Source organism: Zootoca vivipara, chromosome 6 (assembly GCF_965207765.1).
Source record: "Zootoca vivipara chromosome 6, rZooViv2.hap1.1, whole genome shotgun sequence".
NCBI lineage: Eukaryota > Metazoa > Chordata > Lepidosauria > Squamata > Lacertidae > Zootoca > Zootoca vivipara.
Genome location: NC_142589.1, coordinates 74214409 through 74237282, shown reverse-complemented (window position 1 = coordinate 74237282; position 22874 = coordinate 74214409). Strand labels below are relative to the sequence as shown.

General features: G+C 46.3%; 2 protein-coding genes across 4 annotated transcripts; both read right to left on the bottom strand.

The window, feature by feature from the left end:
- Positions 1-1544: 1544 nt before the first annotated feature.
- On the bottom strand, positions 1545-6646 carry PAFAH1B3 (platelet activating factor acetylhydrolase 1b catalytic subunit 3). Of its 3 annotated transcripts, none has more exons than XM_035117950.3 (6): positions 6510-6646; positions 5661-5756; positions 3977-4066; positions 3766-3882; positions 2397-2519; positions 1545-2182 (listed from the first exon to the last, which is right to left on the bottom strand). In XM_035117950.3, exons 2-6 carry the CDS (start codon positions 5739-5741, stop codon positions 1916-1918), a joined length of 678 nt encoding a protein of 225 aa, XP_034973841.1. In that variant the 5' UTR covers positions 5742-5756; positions 6510-6646; the 3' UTR covers positions 1545-1915. The 3 variants fall into 3 exon arrangements, with proteins under 3 accessions (XP_034973841.1, XP_060131612.1, XP_034973842.1); XM_060275629.2 differs by lacking the exon at positions 6510-6646 and adding an exon at positions 6127-6372; XM_035117951.3 differs by lacking the exon at positions 6510-6646 and adding an exon at positions 5851-6209.
- A 3247-nt stretch (positions 6647-9893) lies between these two features.
- On the bottom strand, positions 9894-22874 carry LOC118085939 (uncharacterized). The gene is made up of 8 exons (XM_035117073.3): positions 22640-22874; positions 21582-21748; positions 20006-20103; positions 18800-18965; positions 17784-17907; positions 15586-15661; positions 12391-13387; positions 9894-10516 (listed from the first exon to the last, which is right to left on the bottom strand). The coding sequence occupies exons 1-8, from the start codon at positions 22867-22869 to the stop codon at positions 10347-10349; spliced, it is 2028 nt and encodes a 675-aa protein (XP_034972964.2). The 5' UTR covers positions 22870-22874; the 3' UTR covers positions 9894-10346.

Sequence of the window (22874 nt, the reverse complement as noted above, 5' to 3'; positions counted from 1 at the left end):
CGTTTGGCCGTGAAGTTTTAGTTGTGCACATCTTTGGAGAACATCTTCCAGTGGGGGATATGCTTTCCACCAAATTCTCCTGCAAGTCTGGCGCAGAGTGGCACAGAACCCAGCTCCTTCCAAAACCTCTACTGCAGCATCCTCCAAAGGCTTTTAACCCTTAAAGGAAAAAAAGGTATGTTCGAAATGAGTGTAGGAGTCTGAAGCCAGAGGGGTTCCTGTGAGCAGAGCCTTTGCCCTGGGCATTCTCCCTTCTGCGACTTTGCAGCCGCAGAATAAGAGTATGTATATTTGCAGCGAACTTGTGCAGGCTTCAAACCTCAAGGCGTGTATGCTTCGAAAACCAACAACAGCAGGATGTGGAGTTGGCTGTGTAAATCGAGCCCTTCTATGCATCTGATTTACAGGTCTCTCTGGGTTGCAATCCTTGTTCAAAATGATTCATTTTCAAATGGACCTCAAGTGGCAGAAGGAGGAGGCAGCACAGCAGGTTGCAATCAGTATAGACGACGGTGCCCTCCAAAATCTAGATTTCTGCATATTAAGAGAGATGACCTGTGCCTGTTTATCAGCCATTTCCTGATAAGGAGGGGCAACTTCTTTTTGTGGGTGGTGAACGGTAGGATTGTTGGGTAGGTGTTTATAGCGTTACGAGGTTCTGCACCGATGCTGTGTAACGTCGGCTTCCACCACATCTCAAACCCTGCTGTGCTGTTGGCATCTGTCTTGTCTTGTCTCAGGAGACATCCGAAGAGAGTGCCGTCAGGGTCAAAGTCAACCATTGGGAGAGCTGCACTGCTTGCTGTGGCTGTAAGGAGCGATATGGGACTTGCACCACGGCGATTAACAGTATCCCTAGTAAGCCCCACCTGTCCATTTAGAGATGAGACCCTGCTCTTCAATTACCTAAAGGTTTGGGAGGGAACAGCTTTAGGGAGCGGGTGCAATTATGCAGAAGAACCAGCTTTCTGGTGCTGGCATGTGCTCCATCTCATTCAATATTCAACTACCTAGCAAAGATTGCAGAGAACAGAGAAGGTGCTATTCCCGGCTGCAGAGACATAACAGGCCCTCCATGGAAGGTTCATACATACTGGTGGGGAACTATAACTCCCATCATCTGTGACCACTGTCCATGTTTACTGGGGCTGATGGGATTTGGAGTCCCAATGGGAGCTGGAGGGCTACGCGTTCTCCACCCCTGCTATTACATCCTGCGGCCAACTGCTTGACAGATCTATACTGATCCCTGTAATTTTTCAAAGTCTGTTTAAGGCAGGCCTCCCCCAGAGCTTAGGATAGTGCTTTGGCAAAACCTCCATTTTTGTTTGAGAAGTCGCTGCTTGCAAATCTGGGACAAAAAAACCCCACACCCACTCAGAATCATAGACTTGGAAAGGATCCCAAGGGCCATCTAGTCCAACCCCCTGCAATGCAGGAATCTTTTTGCCCAGGGTGGGGCTCAAACCCACAGCCTTGAGATTAAGGGTCTCGTGTTCTACCGGGTGGAGAAAAAGAAGAAGCCAGTCTTGGAGACCAGAAACTTTGTGCACCACTTTTATTAAGTAAACATAAGCAAGTTTGCATCAACTTGCCCTGTGCCCAACTTACGTTTTTGGCAGATGCCGGCCAATAGGCCCTCAACCCCACAGTCTCCCACAATCACTTAACAATCTACAGAACTAACATGCAGAAAAGGGATTCGGGGGGGAAGAGAAATCCGCATTCAGTGCCGAATACTAGGTAGATGAAGACGTAACAGCTTGGGAGGGAAGCTGTATTTATTGCATACCCACTTGAAGACCGGAGGAGAGGTGGCGGGAGAGACAGGATTCTAACTTCTGGGGAGGTCTCCCCTTGCAGCCAACGCAGGCCAGAGCGTGGCTCCATCTTGGCCATGGGCAACAGCATTTGGTCAAGGGCTTTGAGCGTTGCATTCTCCCAGCAGGCAAAGCAGCAGCCGGTGCAGGCCGGGGCAGAGTCTGGCGTAGCCGTTGCGTGTCAGGTGGAGGTAGTCGTACATGTCGTGATGGCTTATGGTCCCATCCGAATGCACAAAGCCCGGGTCGACATTGAGGAAGGAGGCATTGGGCAGCAGCGGCACCTTCGCCTCGAGCAGTTCGTTCACTCTGCTGTTCTTCTCCCGCAAGGGGTTGGGGTTCTTGCCCCGTGGCAGCAAGCCCTGCGTCGGAGAAGACACAAGCCGATCAGAAAGCAGTGCAGACCTTACCCCAGGGTTTCCCGAACTTGGGGTTGTTTTGGGACTACAATTCCCATCATCCCCGACCACCGGTCTAGCTAGCTGGGGATGATGGGAGTTGCAGTCCAACAGCAACTGCCTTAAACCTTCGTCCCTCCCACCAGAGCAGTCCCGCCCGGACACCCTCGGCACTCACCAACACCACCACACGGGCCTGCGGTTGCTGCTGATGGATGACCCGCACAATGGCTTCTATGCCGCCAGCCACCTGCTCGGCAGTGTGGCCGTGGTTATTGGTGCCCACCCAGACGACCACGATCTATGCGTAAAGAAGAGGGGGGGTGCGGAATCAGTTTCGCTTGGGGAAAGGAGAGGTTGCTGCCCTGGGCTAAAGGAGGTCACCCATATTGTTAGAACAATCATTTTCTCCTGTAGCTGAAGATTCCTCCCTGCAGATTCCCTCCCTACAACTCCCATCAACCACAGGTTCCCCATCCTGTTTTTAAAACCACAATTGTGCTCTCTTTTCTCAGCAAAGGTGGACAAAGTGGGGGGAGTCCCTCCCCTAACCAGTGGTGGCAGCGACAAACAGTATGGGGATGGGGCGATTGGGGCAAGCTGTGAAGGGGTGGGTTGGGGGGGCAAGCTGCAAAGGGAATGGGGTTGGCAATGGGGTGGGTGAGCAAGGATGGAAGCCCCTAGCTGATGTTTTAAAAGCTTGTTTCAAGTCCTTAGGCCTAGCAGCTATAGAATATGCTTTAAGACAGGCATCCCCAAACTTCGGCCCTCCAGATGTTTTGGACTACAATTCCCATCTTCCCCAACCACTAGTCCTGTTAGCTAGGGGTCATGGGAGTTGTAGGCCAAAACATCTGGAGGGCCGGAGTTTGGGGATGCCTGCTTTAAGAGGTGTTGTAGATAATCTCAGCAAATCGGGAGAAGTAGTCTGAACAGTATTTCCAGGACTTTCCCCCCAAAAGCCCATTAACTAGTGAAAGCAGAATTAAGCAAAATAAAGAGACATAGGCATATGATGCATGCGCCACAGAAACTGAGTTAAATATTTTTTGCATAGAGATTATACAAGAAGGGCTACTGTCAATTTTTCTCTTTTCTCTTAGTCCTTGTGAGTTTTTGGATACTTCCTTGTCCTTTCGGAAAAAATGCCAAAGTACATTTAAACACACACACACACACACACACACACACTCCTAGAGGCAGAATAAATTATTGAGAAAATATGGAAATCTATATGATTTCCTGCTGGTTTTCTTGGTGAAGAATACAAACAAACCTAACTCTCCTTAAAGATCAGTGGTTACTTCCTCATCCTGCTCTATGTTCCTGTACCACCACTAACAATTTCCTTGGACGCTTCCTGTAAGGAGACATCTCTTGGGAAAAGCTTTAGGATCACGGGCAGAGTGCTCAATCCCTGGCATCTCCAGTTTTTAAAGGATCTTGCTGATCAATGCCTCTGAGATCTTGGGAAATGGCAGTCAGTCAATTCTGGGCTGGATGGACCAATGGTCTGAGTGGGCATAGCACTGTTTCATAAAGGTTACCTTTGGTCGGATGTGCTGCAACTCCCCATTCTGCAGGCGCCAGAGCACATGCTGGGTGGCGTCACCCCCAATGCCAAAGTTGAGAGCGTGTAGAGGGGAGAAAAGCTCTCTCCAGATCTGGGGAGGGGAAACAAATCAGCTGTCAGACTATTAAAAGAGAATTCCACTTACCCACCTCGCCCCTTACAAGTTTCTTTCTGAGCCACCTTACCTCGAACTGGTGCAGCAGCTGCACCAAGGAATCTCCAATGAAGACAACCTCTGGTTCCTTGTCTTTGCTATCAGCAATAAAGCGATGGTGCTGTTTTATGGGGAGAAAGAGGGCAAATTTCAAGAGACGAAGCTAAAAAAAGGAACGCTGTTGGGTGGAGAGTGGAAGCAACCTAGACGTGCAGACCCGTTTCAAAATGAGATGCAGGTGAGACTCACTAAAGTCTTTAAAATATGCCTAACTCTGCACAGGAGTGCCGCCTGAATCCCTGCTGCGCTAAGGCTGCGCACACACCAATTCTTCAAATCACATTTGAAGCATTTTCCTCCCCTCAAATAATTCTGGGTAATGTAGTTTACCCCTCACAGTGTTACAATTCCCAGCAACCCTTAACAAACGAAAGTGCCCAGAATTCTTTGAGGGGGCAAAATGTGCTCAGAATGTACCTTAAAAGTTAATACTGCATACGCAGCTTTTGTGCATTGTTACCGCCAACCATTTCCCGTTCACTTACCACACAAAAGACTGCCGTATATTTACATGCCAAGACATAGAAATAGAAAAAAACTCCACTGTTACTGTCCACCCTGATGGGAAAGGAGTAGCTGAAAAGGAGGCTAAAAGGGGTACCTAACATAAAGCACTTTCCACATCGTAATGTGTGAGGTGGTAGTCAGGCCAAAGGTGAGAAATTAGACTTAGAAATGGAACCGTTACTGGCCGTCAATTAGTGGGTGGCATAAGAGTGGGCCCACCCCCTTTGCAGCTTCAGGTGAGCCACACTGGTGATACCAGCACCATTTTCTTTTGTGATTATGAAGATTAAGTACTGTTGTTGGGGTTTTTCCCTCAACGAAAGAAAGAAGAGAAAAGGAGGGCACATACAATGAAAATGTTAATATTTAAGGTGGTCTGTTGGTTTTGCTGCAAGAGACTTGACACGGCCTACACTTCTGAAACATTAAAAATAGGTCCCATGTTGATGGTTAAATGAAAGCCCTACAACTGAGGTGGTAGTAGGTGGTTTTATCACTCTGCACCACAACAGCACCCTTTGCAGGGATGGGGCTCCATTCTGCATCCTCCTCAGGATTAGCACATTGGCAATTCTGGCCTAGCACACAAGAAATGAGCACACAAGCAACTGTACACTGCCTGAGGACCACAATGCACTATCGCCTTTACTGTAAGTCATTTGGAGTTTCCCTTGTTATTTTCCACTTTGGGAGAAAAAGTGGGTCACAAATACTAAATGAAAACTGCAAAGGCAAGAACGGCCACGGCCTTCTCCAGGAAGGGCACTGAGTGACCAAAAAGATCAGAGACAATGAAAACTAATAAGGCTACTCAAAGAGCCCATTGGGGCAAGTGAGAGGCAGGAGTCTACTTCAGGTCTTTTGTCTGTTTCACAGGTGGTTCATTCATAAGGATGTTCCCTCCCCTCTTCACCTTATCCTGCATTTGCTTTGTTTTTTTAAAATGCTGCGGGAGGGTGCATGCGTTTCAACCTAAAAATACAAATCTCTTGCAAGCCTTTCGAAGCTCGTAACTGATTGCCACCATTTGGAGACGTGCAAACGAAAACCCTGGAAAATGCAACTGCACCCTCCCAAGGTGGAAAATTATTCTCTTCCCCCCCACCCCCCTCCTCCCAATGGGCCACTGAGTCAGCTGGGCTTCTCACCAGGGACATCCATCGCCCATCCCCTTGCACATCAGTGACTGGGGTCGGGGTGCTGGCTGGGTTCTTGTCGCCGTCACTCATGGTCCCTTATGGCGCCTGGGAAGGCAAGAGCAATAATGAGACTTCACACAATGAAAGCCCCCCACCTCTGTCCCCGCCCCACCTGCCCTACACAGGGGACTGCACTAACCTAGCCAGGGAAGGGAGGGGACTGTGCATAGAGCACCCAGTCTAGGCAGGCTAATTGCATGCGTGCAAACCTTTCCCTCTCACCCTCCTGTCGGCGTGCGTGGTTTAGTCCTTTCTCATCGGCTTCACTATGAATCGACAGTCCCATTTATCAAAAAAGGGGGGTTTGTCTTATGCCATTGGTCTTCCTTGGTGGATCCTCCCGCTTCAAAGAAGACAGCACTAGGCAGCGTAATAGTAAAATTATATTTTGTGGGAGTGGTGGTGAGGGAAATACCTAGGAAGCAGAGCATACGACTAATTTTCCTGCAGGCTCCCCTTTTGATACAATAGCTCTGTCCACTGCTTCCCCCTCTGTGTAGCGCATAGTGGTACAAATCCAAAGATGCCCCCTCAAGGCGAGTGGGAAATACCAATAAACACAATGGGGGGAGCGGTTTGCTCACAGAACCTTCCCCAAAGTTATGAAATGACTGAAGGCTCCTGCTTGCCTTTTAAAACACTCTTACTGACGAGAGGGAAATAGGTTTCCCCAAGCAAAGGGAAAAGCGAGTTTGCCTGATTTCCTCCCCCTATCGTGCGCAGTGGTTCGTTCTGACATCCGCTCTACGCTTTATATATAGGCAGTACCATTTGAAACGGAGGGGGGGAAATACTCACGGGGTTGATCGGAAAGAAGCCAGTTGGTCCAACACTTCAGCGGCGGGAGAAGCCCCTTTAGCCGCCGACTGACTTGACGCTTAAGCCGCCACAGCTCCGCTCTTGGAAGCGGTTGCTTGTGTGGCCTCGGCGGAACCATCTGACCCCGTAATTTGAGGGGAGGATGCATTCCTTCGCCACTCCCCCATCTCTTGAAGGAAATGGTACCGCTGTTCCATTCATCTTCCGGCTGTTCCTGGTACCCTCCCTTCCTATATCGGGCTGTGCTATGCATCTCCCCTCGGCTGCTGCTTCCTAGGTTCCGCGTCAGCAGTTGGTGCAGGCAGGATTTATAGAATCAGAGTGTTGGAAGGGACCCTGAGGATCATCTAGTCCAGGATCAAACCTACAAGCTTGGCAGTATCAGCATCATGCTCTAACCCAGTACTTTTCAACCAGTGTGCCGTGGCACCCTGAGGTGCCTTTGAACAATGGTCAGGGGTGCCGCGGGAACCACTGGCCTCTGTCCCTCTTTCCTTCCCTCCCTCCTCTGATGCCCTCTTGTGTTTCTGCCTCCCAAAGGCTTGCACATCTGTTTGTTGCAGCAGCCCCAGGGCGAATAGTGCCTCTGGGGCTGGCCAGGGGGTGCTTCCCATGCCCCTGTGGGGCAGTGGGAGGAGGCACCTCTCTTTGGGGTGGAGCAGGGGGTGGGCAGCTCAGAGACGGGGGGGAGGCAGCAGCTGCTGCTCAGAGGACTCCCAAGAGGAGGAGAGGAGGCTGAGAGAAAGCTCCACAGGGGTGTTCGAAAAGGGGTGAGGCGCTGCCAGTTCTGCAGGCAAGGGGTAACATAAAGGGGCTCCTGAGCCCCACAGGGGTGCCGCAGAAAGAATGCAGTTGGTCAAGGGAGCCGTGGACTCAAAAAGGTTGAAAACCTCTGGTCTAACCAACTGAAGTATCTGAAACTCGGTATCAGGATCCAACATTTGCGCTCATGATTGGTTTTTGTGTGTGATAGTACAGTAGTTGGGAGCAATATTTGTATAATGTTTTCCTATTTGGTGTAGTGTACATTCTTAGATTTCTGCATTTCCTTTCATTTATATAATGCTCACCACACCCTGCAGGCACCATGAGAATAAGGCTACTGCTTCTGTTTCCCAGAACTGCCTTTGCTCCTGCACATCGGGCAGAAATTCACGTATTGAAATAAAGGCACTGCAGCCCTGCCAGGTAAAAATAAAATTGGCAACACTTTCTATTTTGGGGAGAATGGGAGAGAGCAAGCTAAAAAAAGTCAGGGGATATTTGGCTCTCCATATTTTGTTGGACTGTAACTCTCCAACTCATAGTAGCTGGGACTGGCTGGAGTTGGGAGTCCCAACATTTGAAGAGCCAGATGTTCTGCATTCCTGGTTTAATGCATTCCCACAACCATTTGGAAGCCCAGTGTATTCCTGTAACCATTCAGAAGTTAGCACAGCTCATTCTTTTTAGAATCTCTGGATGTTGGTGGTGGAAAATAATAACTTAGCATTTGTACAGCAGACTGTTAATAATGTGTTAAATACTTTGACACAGTCATCCCTGCAACAACCTTGTAAGGTGGATCAGTATTGTCAATTTATTGCAGAATGAGGTGCTGAGGCTGAAAAAATACTCCAAGCCTGCACAATGTGTGACACATTAATCTGAATGCAGCCAATTGGCCACATACAATAGGCCACCAAGTTGATGAACCTCCTGTTTTTGCTGCAAGCAGCTGGATGGCCATATTATACACCTGATAAAGCACTGCATTTAGCTCCAGGATTGTGCTGGCCTGAAATAGTGGCCTTGCTGATGCAAGTTTTAAACCAAGGACTTCCCAGCTCTTGTATATTGAGGCCTAGTCCACCCCATGGTGGTACAGCCACTCCTGCAATGGCACTTGAAGAAACATTGTGTGTTACAGTAGTTCGAAACCACACCGGTGCAAGTAGATAAATAGGTACCGCTGTGGCAAGTGTGGTGGGAAGGTAAACAGCGTTTCCATGCGCTCTGATTTCCGTCACGGTGTTCCGTTGCGCCAGAAGTGGTTTAGTCATGCTGGCCACGACCTGGAAAGCTGTGGACAAATGCCGCCTCCCTCAGCCTGAAAGCAAGATGAGCACCGCAACCCCAGTTGCCTTTGCCTGGACTTAACTATCCAGGGGTCCTTTTTTACCTACCGTATATCCAAATAGGAACTGACCAGTGGAAAGCTGTTGCATTCTCTCTCTCAGCCACACAGGGGACCCATTTTCCTGAGAATCTCAACAGAACAGCAATAGGAAGGAATAGTGCTGTAGATCAACCCTGAAGGCATGGTACTGTAGGCATGCCTGTACCACACTCTAGGTGGATTGTCCTACAGCCTTCTGAGGGGTCTAGAGAACAATAGCAGATAATTCTCAGCCTCTTCTCATATCTATAGTATGCAAGGTTTAAGCTTCAAGAGGTAAAACACTGACATTGTTTGTAGAGAAGGCATGTCCTGAGGATGTTCTCACATACATGTAGAACTTAAATTAGTGTTGCTGTCCCTGTATCTGAAATTCAAAGGTCTCTAAGCTATTTTAGATAATGTTTCTGCTTATCTTGCATTAATAACCAAGGCTTGTACATTATTTTAATCGTTTTAAGTTGCTTTGTGCAATATGACTGCATTGGAAGGCCTGGATGCCCATTTTTCTAATAAATAAATGGGGTGGTTTGAGTTACTTGTTTCTGGAATTATTGCTTGTGGCAAACTGTGATGTGGGCTCTGTTGGTTTGGAGAGCTGATAATGAAAGCCTTTCTAGAAGTGAGAACCAACAGAACACGGCCCCACCTCCCCCACCTCCTCTTGCTAATACATCCAGCCTTCTCCCCTTTCCGGCAGAAAGGCGGAACAACAGAACAGTCCAGTTTGGGGTGAGGGAGATCATAGTATGATCTACTGCTGCAGAACAAATCTCACTTTAACAGCTGCTTGATATTTGCTGCAGAGGCTCTCTGTTACTGTATATTTATATGGGAATATGTACATGTACACATCACAGAATTTTGAGAACTTTTTTGTTTAAGAAATACTTACAGTTCTTGTTGTGGATATAAGTTTGAAAATATATAGAAGTGTTTGTAAAAGAATTCAGCATGCAAAGGAGAAATTATCTGTGACACATGGTTTTCTCATCTTACCTTGTGGTTTTCACTCCTGGTGTTCTTGCATACCCTCAAAAACCAACATAAGCTTACAAATGCAACCCCATTAATATATTCTGAGTGCAGAATTTCAGTATAGCTCTGATTTAGAAAACTTGAATCCTTCTTGAAATAGCACTAGATAAAGCAAAGTGAAAAATCTTTCAAACTTCAGCCTGGGGATAAAAACCAAAACAACTGCTGCTGTGTCTCAACATTTTATTGGCAGCAGTCGGGAACGTAACACATGTCTTGTTCATTAATCATTTCAGTGTGATTTATTTTTAAATGGTAGAAATCCATTACAATACCCCATTTCTTCAAGAAGGAACATTAACTGCTTACACTATTTGTTAGAAAGCTACTCCAACATGCTATTTAAAAATCGTAACATTTTCTCAAAACCCTTTCAAAAACTGCCTGTTGCCTGGCACTGAACTAGTTAAAATGAATTGAATGTGTTAAGTGATGCTGACTTTGTCTTGCCACAATAAAGTGGTTGCAATAACTCAGCTGGGAATCTGAAGGAAAGAAATGCAAAGGCTGTGCCCCTAGCCATGCCCTGTTAAAAGATCAGGAGAGAAGGGCTTTACCCAACTGTAGCCCTTCTTTTCACAAAGTATTATATATCCAGGCACCCTCCCACTGTCAGAAGCCTAGGTGGGGAGCGAGATGGAGCCCATCTGGCCAATGCTTAGGGAAACAGAGGGGGAGGTGTTGGCCTGGTGGAGGTGGCTCGGCTGTTGTTGGCTTGGTGAGGCTTGCTGAACAGACTGGCTGCATGCTTGCTTAGATGCGAGGAAGTCAGGCGCTGCTTCTGTAGAACCTACACAGAACAGAGAAATCCTGTTAGATCTCTAACACTGCAGCTCAGTGGATTCTTTCCCTATTCCTACCTATAAAGTAGTGCCTCGACTTACGAATTTAATCCGTTCTGAAGGCACCTTCATAGGTCGAAAAATTTGTAAGTCGAAAAGCGCCATTGGAAACGCGGTTTCCCATAGGAATACAGTGGAAACGGAAAAATTCATAAGTCGAAGCAACCCTATCTAAAAATTCGTAAGTAGAAAAATCCCTATCTAAAACCGCTGCGGTTTCCTTTCGGATGTCGAGACATTCGTAAGCGCGTGGCATTTGCCCCATTCGTAAGTCGAAAAATTCGGTTGTCTAGTTGTTTGTAAGTCGAGGAACCACTGTAGAAATCACACTGATCTTGTGACAGCCATTCAGACAGGCCTCCCGCAGGGTATCAGCCTGCTATTTGTAAATACCATGTGGCTGACCTGGGTTTGTTCCAGGTCAGCTAGAAGGTAACATGATTGGAATTGCATTGCCTTCTGCCTGATCCGGTGTGAACCCAGGTCATCTACAAGCAGTAAGTTGACACACTGCAGGAGCCCTGTATGAATAGTTCCTAAGTGGCAACACCGTAATTGCCCCTTCTGAATTCTTTCTCTCAGACACTCTGGGTACTCTGCACATCATTATGACCATGATCCTTAAATCCCATGATTCTCAAGTTGACTGCAATACGACTAATCCAGAATAAGTGATTTGAATATTTCTGTCTGTGTTCTGAGGAGCCCAGCTGTATGACCTCCTGTGTAACCTCTTGATACAAAGGTGATGGTGTTTAAACAAAGGAGTTCCAGAAGCTATATGAGATGTCCAGAGCAGGTTTCTTATTTGCACCATTGACACTGCCACTTGGTACTTCCTTGTATATGGGAAGAGCAGCAGAAGATTCTCAGTTTAGGAGAAAAGCAATATGGGTGTAGGTATGTCTTGGTCACTGAAATCAGGTTTCCTGATAAAGGAGAAACCTGCTGAAGCTAGTTTGCGTTCATTCCTAACAATTTCTCTGCAAGGACTGTTCTTGCTAACGGTAGGAATGTTCCTATACATCAACAGTTCAAATCCTTTTTTAAAAAAACCACAAGATCCCAGCATTAATATCTACAAAGAGAATTAAAGATCCCCTCGTTCCAGATTCCATGTCTGTCTGTACATGTGCTTAACATTTTGTGCAAATTCCTATGAAAGCAAATAAATTGCTACAGGTAGCAGTGCTGCATCATGGAAGGGCATTTCCAAAATTTAAAATACTTCAGTTTTGTATAGTGAGTTTTTCTAAAAGCTCAAATGCACATATTTGCGTACATTCTTTCAATAACCCTTACAACAGCCCTGAAACGTTTACCAATATTATTATCAAAACTGTTATCCTCTAGGAAAACAGTTTTTCAGATACAGTGTACTGTATCTGAAGAAGTGTGCATGTACACGAAAGCTCATACCAAAATAAAAACTTAGTTGGTCTTTAAAAGGTGCTACTGAATGAATTTTTTTATTTTGCTCTAGGAAAAAAAACTAATGATTTTTTTTTAAAAAAAGTCTAGTGGTTATCACAACATTCTGCAGTCAATTCCATGTTGATTGTGCAGTGTGAAGTATTTTTGTTGTTACCGTAGTCCTGATCCTACTGCCAATCACTTTCCTTAAGCTAGTGTGTTGTGTATGAGGGGAAAAAAAATCAAAACTCTATATTCCTTTTCTATATATAGCCCACAGTTAGATTTTGGGTACAGGGGTGCTTTCTGCACATGTCATTGCTCTTTCGGAGACACTGTTTTCAAAAACAGTTGATAACACATATTAGTCATTCTGGTATCGATTGCAGCTGCATTGTCTATAGTGTACCTTCTGGATCCTTGCTCCCTGGCACATTGTGGCTTCTGCCATGTTCTTCTCCTTCCTGTCCCGTATTTGAATGCTTTCCTTCTTGGCTCTGCTGCTGATGGCATTGTTTTGATTTCTGCCCTGGGGGGGAAACTGGCTCTGGGAAACCTTCCTGAGCTATAATGTAGGGCGTAGGATTCAACAGTGACAGCCTGGGAAGCATGTGCAGTTCCATCCCAAATGGAGTGCATGGGATGCCAGTTTGTAGGGGCACTGAAGTGACAGAGACATCCATTGGTGGGACACAGAAGGGCAGAATTTGAGGGCCACTGTGAGTGGAGCCAGATGGAGCAAGGACTTCAACATTTGTCTCTGAAATCCAACCACTGTCTACGGTTTGTGGCATGCAGATGGTATGTGGCATGGAGCCTGAGGCTGTGTGGTAGGCTGCCAAATTTGGGGCAAAATGGTGGTGGCTGACACTGGAAGTCCCTCTGAGGCTGGGTTTGACAGCTTGGATGCTGGAAACCATTACAGAAGTAGCCACTTGGGGTGCCCGGGATGGAGCAATTGAGAATAGATGGACATTTTTGTACTGCTGGGGAAGAGCACTTCCATGGAGTAAAGGAAGGAAAAGAGGCCCTGGGGCCTGTTCTCCATGAGCACTAACTGACTCTGGGGACGGCTGGGTTCCTTTCAAAGCTATGTCCTTGGAAGCCTTTACAGGCTGAATGTCACATGGAGGCATGAAGTATGAGGGATGCTGCTGGAAGGGACTGGCCACCCCAGGATTGTGAAACGTTGCTGAGGGGCGTGTGAAAGCTGATGAGGCCAACAGAGCAGGTGCAGAGCTGGGAGGGGGCAGAAGACTGGAAGTGGCCAAAATGGGACCTGGCTGGGGAGCATTTCTCAGCACCATCAGGGCTTCAGCAGCCTCTTTCTGCAGCTGTTGTTCAGAAAGGGGGGAGAAGATAAACCCCCTGGTGGGCCAGACCGAAACATGAGCAGAAGAGGTTGGCTGAAGAGAGAGGGGGAGAGACTATTAACCTCATGATTAACAAACAGACATGAACTAGATTAATGAAATGTACAGATTCTGCTTGTTCCTTTTGCAGAGCTTGTGAAACAGAATACCGTGTTTCTCATAAAATAAGACGTACCTATAAAATAAGCCATGGCAGGATTTTCATGCGTTGACAAAATAGAAGACATACCCCGAAAATAAGCCGTAGTGCTAGGTGCAGTTCTGGAGGGCGCCAAGGAAGAGGAAGAGACCTGTCGGGTTGGGGCCTGGAACCGGATGCTGCCACTGCTGCAGCCCCGCCCAAACACCCAAGCGCATGCCGAGTGGAGCCCCGAGCCAGCGGGACCCAGTAACGTGCCCCGCTGAAGCGCCCAGCAGCGCCACGCGGAGTGCCCCGAGCCAGCGGGACCCAGCAGTGCTCTGTAGCACTTTGAATCCTCCTCCTGCTGCAGCTCGGGGTGCTCTGCGCGGCGCTGCTGGGCGCTTTGTCGGCACTTCAGCTGGGTCCCGCTGGCTCGGGGCTCCACGTGGCGCGCGCTGCTGGGTGCTTTGTCGGCGCTGCAGCAGCAACAACCAGTTCCGGGCGCTGAGCCGCAGCAGGAAGAGGAGGATTCAAAGTGCTACAGAGCACTGCTGAGTCCCGCTGGCTCGGGGTGCTCCGCTGCTGGGTGCTTCAGCGGGGTGCGTTGCTGGAACAAGACCGCCGAGTGACCCGAGCCAGTGGGACCCTGCTGCTGAAGTGCCGACAAAGTGCCTAGCAGCGCCGCGCGGAGTGCTCAGAGCCTCCCGGAGCCAGCAGGAGGAGGAGGACGCCTGCCGGGTCGGCGCCCAGCAGCGGAGCACCCCGAGCCTCCGGGAGCTGGCAGGAGGAGGAGGAGGCCTGCCGGGTCGGCGCCCGGCAGCACCACGCGCCCCGAGCCAGCGGGACCCAGCAGCAGCAACGCCGGCCGCCACAGGAGGAGGCAGGCACCCAGAACCATATGGTACGCATCGGTAATTAAAATAAATATAAGACAGTGTCTTATTTTAGGAGAAACACGGGTAAGAGCAGGGTAAATCTTGCATCTTTCTTTGCTGGTGGGAAAGAACAAAGAGACCTGCAACACCTTAAAAGACTTAACCATTGTATTATAGTATAAGCTTTTGTTGGTTACATCCACTTCATCAGAAGCATGAAGTGTTACTCTGATGAGAAGGTGCTAGCTGAAGCTTCACCCATGCAGGTAACCAGCTCATAGCTCTCCTTTTCCTCGCCAGAATTAAGAAGAAAAAAAGAAAAGTGGTAGCAGCAATAAGAATGACACACAACCGGCCTCTGCTGCAAGACAGTTGTAGATCCTCAATTTTAATCTAGCCCCAGGTTGGCTTGTGGTATGGGCACTTGCAACATGGAATATTTTAATAAAGGTTTCCAATTAGAATAGGGTGGAGATGCAACTCTGGCTGCTTTCCACGTATACAGAGTGAAACATAGACCAGTTATTAGTCATTTTACCAATTGCCTGTGCCAAATAACGATTCTTTGATTGAATGGATATCATTTAGCCTTGCCAATCATTGCTTGTGTTCTCCCCAGCTGTGCATTCTACTTAGTCCAATTTAAAGGGCCGGAAAGGAATAGGAGTTGTTTCACTTTCCAAGGGATAATGTTTACTGTTTCCAAAGCAGTTCCTCTTTTGCAGCTAAAGCTCTGGCATTTCATAACACAACATTAGACCAAAGAGGATGACTGGCTGACTGTCCCACTTTTACCCTCTCCCACTAAACCACTGGACCAGCCCATGAAAGCCCCCCACCAATATAAGGTTCTGGCAAGTTGGGGCCTTCTTATGGCAGAGAAGCAATCACCTACAAAATGGATCGTGGGACTTTTATAGGGGAAACATAAGTTCTACTATTAGTAAAGAGGTTGCCCATTCCAAGACCCTGAACTACTCTCCATTTCTCTGTGACAAGCTAACACACCTGTGAGCCACCAACTGGAGAGACATCAGGAGAGAATCCTTACCATACATTGGCATGTGTGTATTCACCCTCCCACAGAACAGGGCAGACTAAATAATTCCAACTGCCAGCTTCGCTACCTCCTGCAACATCACTGAAATGTGTGTTCCCATCTTTCAGGAAGGAGGGAGAAGAAGGTAATTCCAGCTCATGGGCAATTTTTGTGCAAGACACAAGGACCAAAATACCTGACCTCCCAAAGGTGCAGCCTTTGGACGTCTGCTGAAATCCATGTTGCCACTCAGGGGATTCAGGGCCATGCGGCTGGAAGAGGGTGGATGGGAGGGAGAAGAGAGAGAAAGACAGAGAGCACATTCAATCCTGTTTATAAAGTTCCTTACTGGCAGCTTGTCTCCCACTCGCCTTCTGTCCTTGCTAAACCACAAACTGTTGAGGGGGAAGAGGGGCTTCTGCATCTGCCATTCTCCCAAGTTCACTTTACATTTCCACCCACAACTTGCTGTTTGCAGTAAATGTTTGTTAGTATAGACAGCTGTTGCTGTCCCAGTGCCAGAAAATAAAAGATAAATAATAGATTAGGTAGTGTCTTCCACTGGAGCAATTTCTGATTATTCATTATACAGGACCTGAAGTTACATGGAACTGTTAAAATTGTTCTTTAAATAATTTGTGCAAATACATTATTCTAGCAGTAAAGGCATATGCCACCCTTTGGTTTCACTCATAACAAGACAATTATTATAGCACTGTCTTTGCTATGTCTGCTTCATATCTGTGACTTTGTGCTTCCACTAGATTCTTCTGGATCAGGGATAGGAATGTTTTTCAGCCTGAGGGCCACTTTCCCTTGTGAATAACTATCTGGGGGGCGCATGTATGTCCAAAAGTGGGTGGAGCAATGGATGTGATGCTTACTTTGTAATAGGCCAAGCAAAAGTCAGATGTTTCCCCTCTCCACCCTCTATCCAGGCAAGGAAAGAACATATTCCAACCAAACAAAAAATCTTGGGTGCAGAACAGGGCTAATGAGGTGTGTTGCCTGGGGAGAATTCTGAGGGCCACATTCAGTCCCTGAGTCTGAAGTTCCCCACTTCTGCTCTAGATTAAGACTTTTGTGTAACTGGAAAGTTTGATTATTTCTTTTAGCAACATAAATTGGCCAAAAGGGTCATCAGCTTATCTGCTTTGTATCTCATAAATTTCTATAGCAAACTCTACCTTTTATACTTCCTTTTGACTTCACTGTAATTACTTTAGTAACTTTACCTTCTACTTAAAATATATTTTACACAGAGAAGTAGATCACTTAATAACTAACCCATCTTAAATCATGGGCATTGTGTCTAGTGGAGACTTATTCCTCAACAGCCCTGACATTAGCTGGATTAGCCCTTTCTTGGGATTAGTGAGCTAATATACACCCTGATACTGTAAATATTGTGGCAGAAGTCAGTCCTATTGACATTAATTGAACATTTATGCTAAGTGCACTTAGGATCGTAGCCAAAAGGCATGTTCATTCCCACATGTGGGAAGCACTACCTGATGGCTAAATTAACCATGTGATCTGGGTATTAGAGGTACCATTACAAACTGTTTGCTCTCTGTCTTGTCCTGGCTTCTCGTTTTTGAATCCTCAGCAGAGCAGGGAGATGGAACATTACAGCAGCCATACTTTCTTTAGGGTGTTTACCCAACTGCCATGTGCATAAACATTTTGGACAAGAAAATATTTCAGAGAGCAAAAATTTCATCATATAGTATGGGCAAAATGTGAGTGGACAGGTGGTAGAATTGCCAGCTCAAAAGTTCAAACTTACTCTGGAGCTATGTTACTTTTTACAGACCTCATCCAACATGTTATGCTTGGCAATATGATATGACCAGGGCCACCTCTTTAAAGATCAAGCAACTCTAGTGAATGTCCACATTCTTTTTACTATATAACTGCAAGGACTCCTGATCATTGTGATAGGATTCCCTTATTTTCACCATAAATGTGTTCTCATATGCAAAATAAGCAGTCATTAAATTTATTTTGCATATGGAAATATTCATACTGACCTATATTAATTTTTTACAACTATAATAACCAAAGATTTCAGTCACCCACAGTTAGTCTTCATGGCTGATCCCTAGATTAGCTGTTATAGAGACATATTCCTGTTTTTAAATTTTCAGGCACAGACCATTAAAAGGTAAAGGTACCCCTGACCGTTAGGTCCAGTCACAGACGACTCTGGGGTTGCACGCTCATCTCGCTCTATAGGCCAAGGGAGCTGGCGTTTGTCCACAGACAGCTTCTGGGTCATGTGGCCAGCATGACGAAGCCGCTTCTGGCGAACCAGAGCAGCGCATGGAAATGCATGGAAACCATTACTTAGCTTTAAATATTCCCGATGCTGGAACGCCATACATAAAATACCTGGGCAGATCGGCAGGTGAAGGTACCGGTAAGCACCAGGAAGTGCCAGGGGTCTGGTGAAACATCTGTCCTGGAGGTGTCATATAACTATCTGGCATGTATAATGCTTCATTACCATTACAACCTGCAGGGGGTGGAAAACAAGCTCAGTGATCAGACCCTGAAAACGGAGGCCAACATCTGAATACGGAGGCCAACATGGTGTTTACAATATAAGAAACCAGAACTAGGGCTAGCCTTTCTGAAGCAACAACTCGTTCCTCAGAACAAAGAACACAAGGATGCTGGAAAGGTCACATTAAGTTCTTATATAATTGCTGCTATTATAGTATAAGACAGGCATGTCCAAAGTCCATTTTGGGGGCCTAATCTGGCCCGCCGGTCAGTTTAATCCGGCCCCTGTGGCAGTGTTTATTTCCTGGGGTAAAATCCTTAAAAAAAATCTGAACAACTTCAATCCTAAAAAAAGGTTAACAACTTTGGTCAGCCCTCACGGCCCTTCACTTCATCAAATCTGGCCCTCTTTGAAAAAAGTTTGGAACCACTGGTATAAGAAGTGCAATATATATTTCATAGCATGTGCTATGATCATGTAGGTTTTCTTAATTACATGCAACTAAAATATTAGCCATCAAATCAAAGGGTCAGATCTGTGGGGTCAGAGTGGGGCCCTCTTGTATGAGAGACAGAGGGGGACTGCGTGGGCTTCTATATGTGAAAGAGGGAGTAGGAACTCTTTCTAAGACCGTTGGTTGTCTAAAACGTTTGACTATCTTGTGTTTATTTTTTACCATGGTATTTGGTTTTTGTAGTTTTGCTTTTTTTCCTTGTGACAGAATTGTTGTCGGGTTGTTGTTTTTTATAATTTTTGTATGCTGTTGTTTTTACTTTGTTTAATTTTATTAGTTGTTCCCTGCTCTGTGACTGAAAATGTTCAATGAAGAGCAGACTACTAAATGCAACAAAATAAATAAATAGATTTGTTACTAGAGAAATTGGTCACCCACCTACCATACCTTGAAATTGAAAAGAATGTTCCTGAGGCAAGAATGGGCAGAAGGGTGCAGGGGGCATAGGAAGCGGAGGTGGGAACCAAGCAGTATGAGGTGGTTGATGTCCTCTAAGGGTCCACGGCAGTTCTCTCACTTTAGAGCAGTGAGGGAGAGGCAACCAAGAACATTCCTAGAGAACAATGCACAATGCAAATGCAATACAAATACAGCTTATAAATATTGCAAACATCATATAAATTATTTCATCATACAAAAGAAGCAATTTTTTAAAAGTTTCTGCTCAAATCATCAATTGACATGAAACATATTAATTATCTATGGGAAATGCTCATAGCATCATAGGGGACATTCTCTGTGAGGTTATAGCCAGAGAATCAGTCAAGTCTCCTAGATCTTAAATGAGTGAAGGAAACAAAGGGAGACATCACAGGCTACACCTAGATTCCAGAGCAGTTTTGCCAGGGAGGACACCTTTCCACTCTCTGGCACTGCCCACGCCTGCCAAGCCTACTGTTGCAGGGAGTTCCACAGGCTCAGGTTGGATATATAAGGGGAAGCAGCCATTACCAAAAAAACACCCCTAAATGCTAATAGTGACTCCAGTGTTATGCTGGCAAACGTATATGTGGCTGGCTACTTTATGTTTAAATTGATGAATAATAATAATAATAATAATAATATATTATTATTATTATTATTTATACCCCGCCCATCTGGCTGGGTTTCCCCAGCCACTCTGGGCGGCTTACAACAGAAGATAAAAAACACAATAATCTACTAAACATTAAAAGCCTCCCTAAACAGGGCTGCCTTCAGATGTCTTCTAAAAATCTGATAGCTGTTTTTCTCTTTGACATCTGATGGGAGGGCGTTCCACAGGACAGGCGCCACCACCGAGAAGGCCCTCTGCTTGGTTCCCTGCAACTTGGCTTCTCGCAACGAGGGAACCGTCAGAAGGCCCTCGGTACTGGACCTCAGTGTCCGGGCAGAACGATGGGGGTGGAGACGCTCCTTCAGGTATACTGGACCGAGGCCATTTAGGGCTTTAAAGGTCAGCACCAAGACTTTGAACTGTGCTTCCAGCTTTATTTCATTTCTCATTTCCTGGCCATTTGCTAACAACTCTATGACAACAAAGCTGAGTTTAGCTTTGGAAAAGGCATATTGTTGCCAGTATAAAGAGAAGACCGGAAATCTCTTTTTCCTCACCTTCCTGGCTGCTCTTCGCCTTTGTCGTCGTAGGAGTCCTGGAACCCCTCTGAGTCCATCCTCTGAATCTTTCAAGGGTTCTTCATTCTCTTTCCTGCCTGTACAACAAAAGAGAAGAAGCTTGTGGGTCACTTTGCTGTGAACTGGAATGTTGCCTGAATTTTGAAAAAGTCATGTAATGGTAGTTCATTTGGTGTCTGTCATGCTGCACAGCAAAGGGAAGCAGGGCTATTTCATTGCAGGCCCATGCAGAGCTTGTCTGAAACTCAGGGCCTGAGGCTTGTTCTTGGCATGACAGCATAGGTAAAGCAGGCCCCTGGCAGGGCACCCTGGCTATCTTAGCCTTCCAAGGTCTGTGGCAAGTGTACCCGGCTGCTCCCCACTCTACAAAGGCCTGCTCTTAACACCTTCGACCCTCCCTGAGCTGTCCCCTAGCAGCACTGTTCCATCAGATTATTTTAAATTGGTTGTTTAAGAACTGAAACTTTAAGAACTGATGCCTGAGTTTGCTTCCCATCTCCCTCCCCACTTTCCCCTTGTTTGCCACAACATTTAGATTGTAAGCTTGAGGGCAAAGACCGTCTTACAAAAATAGTAAGAGGCTCCAAGAGCCTTTTCAGTGAAAAATAATGAGAGTAAAAATACTTAAAATAAATAATTGTATTTATTACTTAAAATCTGGCAAGCAGCCAATTTACCTCCTATGATACGGTATTTATTTATTTAAGACATTTTTACTCAGTCTTCAGCCAAAAAAGATTCCTAGAGCGACTTACAAATGTCAGTAGTGCAACAGTCCCTGCCCACAGTCTTGCAACCTACAAGACATGACAAACAAAAGAAAAAAGGAAATGGGAAGAAGAATTTAAAAAAGCAAACACAGACACAGAATTCTTCTAAATACCAGCCTGAATGGATTTTTTTCAAGGAGAGAAAGAGCCAAAGGTTGCTGGACTTGCTGCAGTCCTTGAGCCCCTGATCCTAAGGACAAAACTACATACACATTTTAATAATCCCACAAACAGGTTTTTTTTTGGGGGGGGAGAAATGCAGTTTCAGGAGGAGAATTTTGGAGCATGAAAAACTGTGGGGAGAACACACTTAACTCTCTTAACACTCGTTAGTTTTTGTGTGTACTCCTAATAATCTTTTCCCTCTAAGTTCAAAGCATCTGTTTGCAAGGGCTCATGGAGCTGAATTTGCAAAAATCATTCTTTGCCAGCATGAATCCTCATTTATTTCATGGCAGCCATTCATATCAGACATATATTTTCTGCTCCCCTATTGTTTGGCAGCCTGTGTTATTATTGTTATATATTTATTTATTTATACCCCACCTTTTTCTGACGGGGCTCTTTTGTTTTAGAACTCAGAGGCAATTGAGAAAGTCAGTTGCTCCTATATAAACTGATGGGATTGTATATACATATAATTAATGCCAAATGCTATAATCCTAAACACATTTAGGACTGGAAGCAAATTCAGATCAATGAGGAGTACGGTTCAGCCCTTTGCATTTTTATTTATTTATATAATTCAATGTAGGTTTTCCTGTTCTCATAGCATAGCAACTTACCTATGTCTCCCCTGCATGGTTTGATCCCTTTTGGTTGTTTGGGCGCGTGGAGAGAGCTTGATGTAGGGCTGTCCTGAAGCTGCAGCAAACCACTGGTCAGCTTCCTCAGCTCCATCTCCTGCTGCCTGCGCAAGGCCACCTGGGCAGCCATGACCCGGCGTCTCTGCCTGGGAGGAGAAACCATTAAATAAATAAAGAATTAAAGTGGTAGAGTGGGTAGATACAAATCACACACAAACAAAGAGTTATTGGCCTTTTCCCTATGATGTAAAAAAAAAAACCCTGCTTTTCTCCCTTTGCAGCCCTTGGCAACATTTGACACCCCCCACTCCCGGGCTAGGCTTTGGGAAGAAGGTGTGAGGGCTCTCTGGCAGGGTCCTAAGGTCCTACCGCCTCCTCCTTCCCAAAGCCTAGTTAGTGCTTCCTCAGCTTTGGGAAGGGAGTGAGAGGGATCTAGAACCCTGCTGGAGCCTAGCACCTCCTTCCTAAACATGGCACCTCGCTAGCCAGCTTTGGAAAGGCAGTGCTAAGGTTTGGGGTGGGGGCATCAAGTCTTGGCCTTGCTTTCCTCCTCCCATGTGACAAGGCAGTGTGTAGCCTGTGGGCTCCATGTTGAAGTACTCTTGCGGCCTACTTGGTATGAAAACTTGGACGGCCCGGCTTTGGGTTTCAGATGCATATTTAACCTTCCTGGTTCTCTAGTCGTACCCTCCCAAGATGGCATTTTTCCAGTTTTCTAAGCCATCCATGCACATTTGCATACAACACACAGATTCTTCCTTTAGGATACCGAGCAGGGAGCTGCAAGGAGTGTGCTTTAAAAAGAAAAACATTGTGCCGTACATCACTGGAAGTATTAATGGGCGTGCTGCGGAGCTAGCAAGCCTCAAGCAAAGCACAAAGGGGAGAGGTAGTGCTTGCAGCTTAATATGACGAAGGCCTTATTCATAAGGGAACAGTGCCACCTACTGAGACCAGCACCGTGCTACGTTCAACACAAATCCCCACAATGTCAGGGGCCAGCACCCACTTCCATCTTGCTTTCCCACAAGACGTACAGGATAAGGATACATTTTTCACACTGGCACCCCTGGAACTGGCAAGTGTTCTTGTGGCCTTTCAGTGGGACCCGGATGCCATGATTGCGGCAGCGGGCACAGGTTGGAGAGCGTACGATGGCGGGGAGCGCATAATCATCTTGGGTGCTGCTGTCGTCTGTGGTGGAGTCTGAGGGGGAGCACTGCATGCTTGGTGCTGCAGCAGCGTCAGGATCCTCATTGTCTCCCATGGTGT

Coding starts and splice junctions, on each gene's coding strand:
- PAFAH1B3 (XM_035117950.3), bottom strand. CDS start 5,741: ATGAGTGACGGCGACAAGAACCCAGCCAGCACCCCGACCCCAGTCACT. Junction 4,067..5,660: donor ATGGGCGATGGATGTCCCTG/GTGAGAAGCCCA, acceptor CCCATAAAACAG/CACCATCGCTTTATTGCTGA. Junction 3,883..3,976: donor AGCTGCTGCACCAGTTCGAG/GTAAGGTGGCTC, acceptor TCCCCTCCCCAG/ATCTGGAGAGAGCTTTTCTC.
- LOC118085939 (XM_035117073.3), bottom strand. CDS start 22,869: ATGGGAGACAATGAGGATCCTGACGCTGCTGCAGCACCAAGCATGCAG. Junction 17,908..18,799: donor ACATTCTTTTCAATTTCAAG/GTATGGTAGGTG, acceptor CACCCCCTGCAG/GTTGTAATGGTAATGAAGCA. Junction 10,517..12,390: donor AGGGAGCAAGGATCCAGAAG/GTACACTATAGA, acceptor TGTTCTGTGTAG/GTTCTACAGAAGCAGCGCCT.